Below are 9,708 nucleotides of genomic sequence, written 5' to 3'. Positions count from 1 at the left end.
CACATAGAACACCGGATGCAAGCTTCCACTTCATCCATCCCGCTCCAATACGATGTGTGACATCCTCGTTGATCTCCCCGTTACCATGTATAATCGATCTGAGATACTTGAAACTAATTCTCTTGGGAATGACTTGAGTATAGAGTTTCACATCCACGTCTGCTTCAAGGTCTCGTCACTAAATTTGCACGCCAAGTACTCTGTTTTGGTCCTGCTCAACTTGAAAAATTTAGACTCCAAAGTCTGTCTCTAAACCTCTAACCTCGCGTTAACCCCGCTTCGTGTCTCGTCTATCAACACAATATCATCTGCAAATAACATGCATCATGGCACCTCCCTTGGACGTGCCGCGTCAGCCCGTCCATTGCCATGGCAAATAAGAACGGGCTAAGAGTTGATCCCTGGTGCACCCCATCATAACTGAAAAATGTTTCGAGTTTCCTCCCACAGTCCTCACCTGAGTATTAGCACCATCGTACATATCCTTAATCATCCTAGTGTACGCTACCAAGATACCGCTAACTTCTAAGTACCTTCACTAAACTCATTCAAAAGTGGCACGGAATAATTCGTTAAGTTATGCCACAAAAAATCATCCCTTTTTAATTACATTGCACGCCAAAATGCCAACTACCTAGTGGTAGTTCCTCCCATAGCATCTTCCCTAAGTAACTGCATCATGCACTGTGGTGGATCGTTGATAACCATCAGCTCATCATCCCCATTTGCATCTTGTCCCTCCTTTGCTAGATAGTCTGCTGCCTTTTCTTTGCCTCCATGTTTTATATCACATTGCAATTCTCCATCGATTAGTGCACGGCAATCTCATAACAATGCCCCTGCTAGAGTTCGTTATACAACAATCTAACTCCTATGAAGACGGCTGTTATGCCCACAAAATTGAGCATTGCCCTAGCTTGTCTCTTACATCTTCACTTAGGACCATCTTCGCTTCTGATATGACCCTCAATCACAATGGAACTCTGAGTACCTGGCATCTATATTCATCTTGCAAAAAGTTTGCAAGAGAGTTGCAAGAGATAATTGGAAATTTTGCAGATTTAATTGAAACAGGAGGGCATGCTTTGTTTATCTCTAATGGATTGCATAAATCTAGCACAAGAGGTAGGGCAAAGGTGTTATTCTCTCCCTATATATGCCAAATGTAACAGCATTTTGATTATCACTCAACTCATTTCTTGATCTCTTGCAGCTACAAGTGTTGATGCAAAATGGTTTAAACTTTCATCACGAATCAAGAGCAAACAAGGAAATCCGTGTACCCTCCAAACTAGCAAATTGAGCTTAGCATGTCCACTCACTGAACTCTGCCATCCAGTGTGTTTTTCTGAGAAATGTTTCTTGAACTCAGCTAAAAAATAGAACAAATCATCACCTAAAAAAATTAAAAAATAAAAACTTAAAAATCCAGATAGAAGAATCTTTTCTTTGGAAGGTGTGTGCAATTTAAACTGAAATGTATAACTAGAATTACGAAGTCCTGCCCAATAACTTTGAAAGCAGGCAATTTACTTCTTATAAATTTCCAAGGTTGCAACAGCATACAACCTTAAATTTAGAGCAAAAATTTGCTCAATCACTAATTACCTTAGTGTCACACTAATATGAGATGGGGGAAAAGAATGAGGCACTGGAAAAAATTGTTCAACAAACTTAGAGTCACTGTTAAATAATAGAATTGCTAGATTTTCCTGTCCAGCGGTGTTCTCTTCGTACAGTTCTCCATGGCACCTTGATTGCATACTAGAGAAGTGAAGAAAAACATTTAATAAACAGCAATTAACTAGCAAGTGAGTGCTTCAAGTTCAAAACACAGAACCAAGGTTCAAAATACCAAAAACATCCCTGATTATTTGTTAAATGAGAAACTATGCAAGTAATCTCCTATTGGAACTCTCTGTAACTTTGACTCGACTTGGTCTCCAATGAAATCAAAGATAGATGAACAAAAGATTCAAATATAAGCTTCTCTCCCTTCTCTCTACCTTTTTCGTTGGACAAGTTTTCATTACTAACACCAAGTCTCTGTCGAAAGTATTTACGAGTTGTCTATATGACTCAACATGAGGCAAACATTGACATTTATCATATTTTTATCAGTAGTCTATACAACACCATATTTTCTGTTTACATCAAAATGATAAGTGAAATAAGAAAGATCTTTTCATGATTTCCACATCATTCTTATTACTGTGGGACATTCAATTTCTTTCAATCCATAAGCAACAAAAGACTTCCTTCTGCCTACATCTTTCTTCAAAATTTTTATATTCAGTTCTGGATACTGGGGGTTTCAAAAATATGGATAAAGTGGTATCACGGGAGGTGTGTCCAAGTCATGATGGCGAAAACTAAATATTAGTTATCATGTATCTGAACCAACAACTTGAATTATGTACATATTTTACTAACCCAAAAAGCTTCCTAGGGTATCTTTGTGGTCAAAATATTTGTTGAGAACAACAGCTCATCAGTAATAACAATGGAACAATTCATGATCTTTTCATAAGAGCTTTACAACTAAAATATCATACTAACTTATCTAGATTTGTCAGTAAATATATCATACCACCAGACCAAATGCCCTCACTTAAATGGAGCGCCAGTCAGGATTCATATAGCTGACACCAACTTTTTTGGATTGAGGCATAGTTGTTGTTTGTGAATATATCAATCGTTTTTTTATTATTTTGTGTCTTTGTCTTTCTGTGTGTTTGTGCATATGTACTAGGAATATGGATCTACAACACAACTGCAAGCAAGGAGTACCATACAAGTTTTCATGTTGAAATAGTCGTAAACTTGTACTCTGGCAGCACCAGGAGCTTCTTCCTGCATTCAATTATTTTGTCATCGGCGTGAAGATATAATAACATGACATGCCATAGAACTGGAAGAATTCATATTGTTCATGCTTGAGGCGCTAAAAAACCTGTTAGCATAGCTGCTTTTTTCTGCAATGCCAGTTTACACGTAGTTTTGAGTTTCAGATTTGTGAAGCCCTTAACGTGCCTCTAGCAGGGGATGGTGGACCTTGTATGCAATTCCAGCTTCGCCTTGGAAGTGAAGAAAACTTATGGAGGTGAAATCTTCCAGTTCAGACCCTCAACTTCAACATCATGAGTGTAAATTAGTGCCTGGATCAGTGGCAGAATGGCAAGGAAGCCACCAGAATTCTCTGGTATACCTAAACTAGATTCACCAATAATCTCTGCACGAGCACTGGTAGTCCTTGAAACAATGAAAGCGGTTGTTATCTCTTACTATAATTTCTCTACCAGTAATGCCCGATATGAACTTTATTGCACTATGGCAATCCACACAAACCCTCAGATTTTTTGTTATCCTTATAGGGACTCCAGGAGGGATAACAATGAGACCAAATGCAAGTGCAATCTTCTCACTATGGTACCAAACTTCTGATTCCTTTTCTTCTTCCTCTAAGTCATACAGAGCAAAGTTCGTGTCAGCAGTATAACCTGCTGCTTTCATATCTCTCTTTAACTTGGCCAGCATTGCTTGAATCTCTGGGTATCTCTCATGAATTGTATCCTTTGCTTGGAAAATATGGACAGAATTCCTTACAGATATCCAACTGAATCCGGCCCCTTTGTTGATGCCCACATCCTTCATCTCCTTCCTGACGAGATTAGCCTCCTCCCACCTGCAGTTACCTCTTATGATAAATAGGTATTGGAGAACACCAAGCTTATATACCAATGACCATGGACAAACATTCAACTTGAATTCTGCAGATAGAAGTACCAATTTATAAAAAGGGACAAGCAATAGTCAAGCATGACAACCCCCCCCCCCCCACACCCTCTCCTTCCAAGCCAAAGTTAATAGTATAATAGTATTGATGAAAATGTGTAAATACTTTGGGTTCCCAAAACAGAAAGAGTGTCATAAATGAGAATAGAGGAAGAGATATTTCCTGAATCCAGCTGTCGTAGTAACACAGATAAAGAACTTTATTGGTCCTTCAAAGGGTTAACAGGTTTGGACTTAACAGTAAAATTTCATGCAATGTTTCAAAAACAAAGTTAAATATAGATTAACAGGCCCTCTGTTCTCCTAGGATAGCTTCACAGTTGTATGACAAGATAACAAGAACATAGATGGTCCCTTATCCCAAAAAAAAAAAACAAGAACATAGATGGTCGAAAACAGAATAAACTAACAACACACTGTGGAGGAGCTTCGAATGTCAGTTTCTATACACATTAAGTTAGTAAAAAAGAAAGGACACAGACTGCGATTTGGTGAACTTTTTGCAGGCAATAAGATGTTCAAGAACTATCTTAGGGAAACAAAGAACTAAATGTCACCTTCCAGCAGCTGCAAACATATTTGAAAGAATAACATGGTTTCCAGAGTCCTTTGGATCAAGTTGAAACAAATTGTCAGCTGCAACCTTCCCTAGTTCAGGTTTTCCATAAACTCTACAAGCCCCTAAAAGAGCCCCCCAGACTGAAACTGTTGGTGGAACAGGCATTTTCTTGATAAACTCGTATGCACGCTCCACCAAACCAGCCCTTGCAAGCATATCCACTACACATGCATAATGCTCTGGCCCTGGTTGAATCCCATACTTTTTCCTCATAGATTCAAAGATATCCATGCCTATTTTAACAGTTCCAGCCCTACTACAAGCTGTCAATACACAAACTAATGTCACATAATTAGGCACCACGTCATGGCTTTCACTTGTCATCTCCTCAAACAAACTCAATGCCATGTCCGCATACCCTTGATGAGCATAACCACCCATTACTGCATTCCAAGTTATCAAATTCCTCTCAGGCATTTCATAAAACACGCTCTCACAATCTTCTATGTTACCACACTTCCCATACATGTCAACAAGTGCACTGCCAACAAATATGTTACTCTCGATACAAGCCTTTACTGCAAGACCATGAATAGACCTCCCAAGCTCAAGCACTGCCATTCCTGCACAAGCACTAAGCGCACTTGAAATCATAAATTCAGTTGGCTTAATATCTTCCTTCCTTGCCTTAAGGAACACCATAAAAGCCTTCTCCCATATATCGTTCTGTTCATACACCGCCAACATGGTGCACCATGATACACCATTTCGCTCATTTATCTCATCGAAAACCAGCTCCGAATACTTCACCTCGTGACATTTGCCATAAAAATCAATCAATCCATTCAGAACAGAGACATCAGATCGAAACCCAAGCCGAATCACATAACCATGCAACTGCCGCCCAAGCTTCAAATACAAACCATCCGAGCAAGCATTCAAAAACACACAAAAAGTAATCGAGTTTGGTGGCTCTTCGCCCACTCGCAAGAGCTCAATAAACTTCAAAGCAGCATCGTAAGACTTCCCGTCAAGCACGGAATTAGAAATACGTGCATTCCACGTGGCTATATTCCTATGCGGCATTTCATCAAACATCTTCCGCGCATATTCCCGTAGACCCGTTTTACCGTACATGTCAAATGCGCTACACCCAACAAAAACATCCTCAATCAAGCTAGTTTTCAATGCCAGTGCATGAAGCTGTTGACCAGTAACGGGGGAATGCAAAAACGCAGAAGCTTTAAAAAGGCAAGGGAAAGTGAAGTCATTGGGTTGAACACACTCACGGCGCATGTTAGAGAAATGTAACAGCGCGGAGGTAAAATGACCAGTTTGGACGGAGCCGGCAATGAGAGCGGTCCAGGTGACAACAGAACGGTAACGAGTCGGGGTGAGCGAGAGGAGGAGTTGAGCTGAGTCGAGTGCGTCGAGTTTGGAGTAGAGGTTGATGAGATGGTTGGAGAGGAAAGGTTGAAAAGGGGGTTCAAGAGTTCTGATTATATGGGCATGAGCTGCTCGCCCAAGAAGAAGGGATTGAGTTGATACGGCTGATTCAATCAGCGATCCAAGAGCGTTGGCGCTCAGGAAGGGCATGGAGTCGCTCCGTGGCCACGCCAATGACGGGTAATAACGCTAGTCTATTTATATATATACTACTTCCATTTCAATTTAAACGAGGCTGGGTGCGCATTTATGTCTCTACCCGTTTTTGGGATCACGTTTTAACTTGTGCCCGCTTTATAATAAAATTTACAAGCGTACCCACTTTTTCGCGTAACTTCAACATACGGGGCTGAAGTAGCAAAGTCAATCACACAAAACTTCATCATTCTAGTAGACGGGCCTAAAGTAGCAAGTGTGTTGAACCAAGTGTCCTGAAGTTTTTGTTTGTACTTGCTGAACTTAAGCATAGTAGCTGAAGTTTTGTTCTCTATTTGCTGAAGTTTTTGTTTGTAATTGCACTAAATAAGCTGAAGTTTTTTTTTTGTCCTGGACTCATTAGTTTTGCCATTAAGCTTTTTCAAAAATTTCAGCATAAGATGCAAACTTATTTAGTTCATTTATAAAAAGTTCAGCACTAAATAAGCTGAAGTTTTTTTTTGTCCTGGATAAGCTTTTTCAAAAACTTCACCAGAAGATGCTGAAGTTATTTAGTTCATTTGTAAAAATTTCATCACTAAAAGCTGAATTTTTTTTGTCCTGGATTCATTAGTTTTGTCATAAAGCTTTTTCAAAAACTTCAGCAGAAAATGCTAAAGTAATTTAGTTCATTTGTAAAAACTTCAGCATTATATAAGTTGAAGTTTTTGAAAAAGCTTTCTAACATACTAGATAAATAATCAGATTGCCAACAGTATCTAAATCATAAATTTTGAAAACAATAAACGTGAAAAGAACAGACTTATCATTGTCTACTAAGTTACGTACGTGGAAATATTCACAAATTATTATCTACTAACTTACGTAATTATTTATAATTTATTTTTAAATAATCTGATAAACATATTTATGGCAATCATCCCATGAACTGAAGTTTCATAGCAGCACCAACAACAGCAGAAGAAAGAAGAAGAAGAAGAAGAAGAAGAAGAAGAAGAAGAAGAAGAAGAAGAAGAAGAAGAAGAAGAAGAAGAAGAAGAAGAAGAAGAAGAAGAAGAAGAAGAAGAAGTCGGAGAAAGGAGGCTGAAGTTGTTTAAAAAGTGGGTACAAGTTAAAACTTTTTAAAAAAAATAGGTATAGGTTAAATGGGGGCGACCAAATAGGGCGCCCAGTGCAATTTTTACGGTTGTTTGCTCCGCATGGGGTTCTAAGAATTATTTTTTCCTTTGAAACTTGTGGTGTTAAAAGCTTTAAGGGTCAAAAGCTTTGTGGGATCATGATGTTTGAGTGATTATAAAAACTTCTAATTGAGGGTAAAATAAAGAATTTAAAGTTGAATTAATTACAATTAAAATATATATATAATTCTTTATAGAATGACTAATAAGAAAAATGTGTCATTTAAATTGAAAAAGAGGGAGTACTAGTTTTTCGTTACGTATCCTATATTAGTACATAAAAGTTTAACAAAATTATATACATATATTAAAAATATGTCTGGGATATAATATAGAAAATATGTAAATAAAAAGGGTAAGATACTGAAATAATGAATGCCAATCATATTTAGCTGACTCATAAGAAGATAGTAAATCTGAAAATCCTAATCACAATTTTAATAATAACAGCTGATGAAAGCATACAAAAATAGTGAGGCTTCCATCTAGATTTAGGGTGATAGGGCACGCCATAATACGATAAGACACACCCCGAGGAACATCACATGTATGATAACATATAACAATAAATTTAAAATTTTACTGCTGGTAGTAGCTGCAAAGAAATAACAAAAGTTATATTTTTTTTGAAATAATGTATAATTATTTTATCATCTAATATAATGGTAAAAATAGTACGGGCTAGTTAGTTTTCGGACTGTTCATTCAAAATTAGCCAGTGTTTGCAAAGTCATTAAAAAATAGTCATTATTTTGCTTCAACGCGGAAAGTTCCATCATAATATACTGGAGACCGGTGCACCCGTGTATGAACCTCCAGCATATTATGCTGGAACTCCAACACGCGAAAAGTTCCAGTATATTGTGCTGGACCGATATATTATATTGGAACTATAGTATATTATACTGGAGTTTCAGTATATTGTACTGAAATTCCATTATATTATATTGGAGTATTTTTTCGGATTTTGGACAGTGCTTTCGTTCAAATTTATCTTTACATGAAAAGTGGCTAAATTTCGATTACTCGTGAAACTGTGACTATTTTTGAATGACCGCTTATAAATCTGACTATTTTTGAATTTCTCCAAATATAATGTGATTGAAAACAATATTTTGCAATCATGAGACTTACTGACAAGACTGCATATACACCAACACAATAATCTAGGTCATTTGTCAAAAGTATTATTGCATTAAGTATCTACCTTGCAAAATAAATTAATATATCTATAAAAAGTTAAAGTAATTCGTCTACCTAAATAAACTGATAGTGGACTGAACACACATTTCTTTTTTTAGAGATTTTCTTCAACGGGGCACTTTGCTAATTTTTCTATAAAGCTTTAGCTTGTGCATATGTTTTTCAAGTCCATTCACATTATTGTCAGACATCTTTAATTGACTTTCCTACAAGATAATAGTCTTATGATTTCCAATTTGTCAATAAGTTAATAATCACTATTTCTTCCCAAAAGATGAAGTTAAAATAATTAAGTCTGAGTGGATCCATATGATAACCAAACACACCAAAAAGTACATAACAATACCAAGAAACATGAGGATAAAATTTTCAAAGGTAAATATTGGAAAAAATAAAATATAAATATAAATATCGTGAAGGTGCGTATAAGGCAAGCGAGTATATTATCTATGAAAAGTGAAGGAGCAAATTATACATACTTGCTTTCGGATGATAATCTTCAACTTCAATATTCTTCTGATAGTGTTATATGATGATATTTTAGAGGGTAATGCTTTATCCCACTTTCCAGTATATAGCAATTTAGAATTACTTTTGATGCTATCACTTAAAATTAAAAGCATTGAAATTGTAAAAGTAACATCCGGAACAAATACACTTGTCACGACTCGGATTTTCCACCCTCGGGAGTCGTCATGACGCCTACTCGTGAAAGCTAGGCAAGCCAAATATTATAAAATCATTACCTTTTTTGTTAAACATATTCAATAATTTTAAATAATAAGTGATTAAACAACGGAATAATTTAAATAACCAGAAATGAGGAAGACGAAAACTTAATAATTCAATCAAACTCTGATACATAATTTGAAGTCTAGTACTACCCAGAATTTGGTGTCACAAGTCACGGACTATCTAAGAATACTACAAATAAGGTCTGAATGGAAATACATAAGTCTGTCTCTGAATAAGTAAAAACAGAAAGAGAAATGATAGAAGGAGACGCCAAGGCCCGCGGACGTCTGCAGACTATCTCGGGTCGCCTGAGTGGACTGAAGACAGCACCCTCATTGCGGTCCAAACGCTCCGGTATCAGTATCTGCACATAGTGCAGAGTGTAGTATCAGCACAACCGACCCCATATGCTGGTAATTGTCTAGCCTAACTTTGGCGAAGTAGTGACGAGACTAGGACCAGACTACCAAATAAAACTGTGCAGTTAAATCATATACAACAGAAATAAAAGTAGATAGTTACGGTTAAAGTTGGGCGGGGGAAACATGCTGCGGGGAGTAACAAATAACAACAGAATAATAGTAGGAGAAATGTAAGGAACGCCATAAATCAATTACCAGCAAAAGATAAGGAAAT

At 37.0% G+C, this 9,708-nt stretch overlaps 1 protein-coding gene across 6 annotated transcripts; it reads right to left on the bottom strand.

Annotated features, from left to right (window-relative positions):
• Positions 1 to 544: 544 nt before the first annotated feature.
• Positions 545 to 5,961, bottom strand: LOC104233031 (pentatricopeptide repeat-containing protein At4g14850). Of its 6 annotated transcripts, XR_011406785.1 has the most exons (4): positions 4,353 to 5,961; positions 2,954 to 3,685; positions 2,796 to 2,853; positions 1,625 to 1,764 (listed from the first exon to the last, which is right to left on the bottom strand). XR_011406785.1 is itself a non-coding variant. In XM_009786342.2 (2 exons), the coding sequence occupies exons 1-2, from the start codon at positions 5,948 to 5,950 to the stop codon at positions 3,220 to 3,222; spliced, it is 2,064 nt and encodes a 687-aa protein (XP_009784644.1). In that variant the 5' UTR covers positions 5,951 to 5,961; the 3' UTR covers positions 2,176 to 3,219. The 6 variants fall into 6 exon arrangements, 1 of the variants encoding a protein (XP_009784644.1); XR_011406782.1 differs by lacking the exon at positions 1,625 to 1,764 and adding an exon at positions 545 to 1,396 and having other exon boundaries at positions 2,796 to 3,685; XR_011406784.1 differs by lacking the exon at positions 1,625 to 1,764 and adding an exon at positions 545 to 1,348 and having other exon boundaries at positions 2,796 to 3,685.
• Positions 5,962 to 9,708: the final 3,747 nt, after the last annotated feature.

The sequence above is a fragment of the Nicotiana sylvestris genome, chromosome 4 (genome assembly GCF_000393655.2).
Source record: "Nicotiana sylvestris chromosome 4, ASM39365v2, whole genome shotgun sequence".
Classification (NCBI taxonomy): domain Eukaryota; kingdom Viridiplantae; phylum Streptophyta; class Magnoliopsida; order Solanales; family Solanaceae; genus Nicotiana; species Nicotiana sylvestris.
Note: the sequence above shows the minus strand (reverse complement) of the source record. Positions and strands in the feature narration are given on the sequence as shown.

What these genes read in the sequence shown, in the direction of transcription:
- LOC104233031 (XM_009786342.2), bottom strand. Translation starts at nt 5,950, where the DNA reads ATGCCCTTCCTGAGCGCCAACGCTCTTGGATCGCTGATTGAATCAGCC. An exon ending in ATGTTTGCAGCTGCTGGAAG is followed by an intron (nt 3,686 to 4,352) that starts GTGACATTTAGT and finishes AGGTAACTGCAG; the next exon opens with GTGGGAGGAGGCTAATCTCG.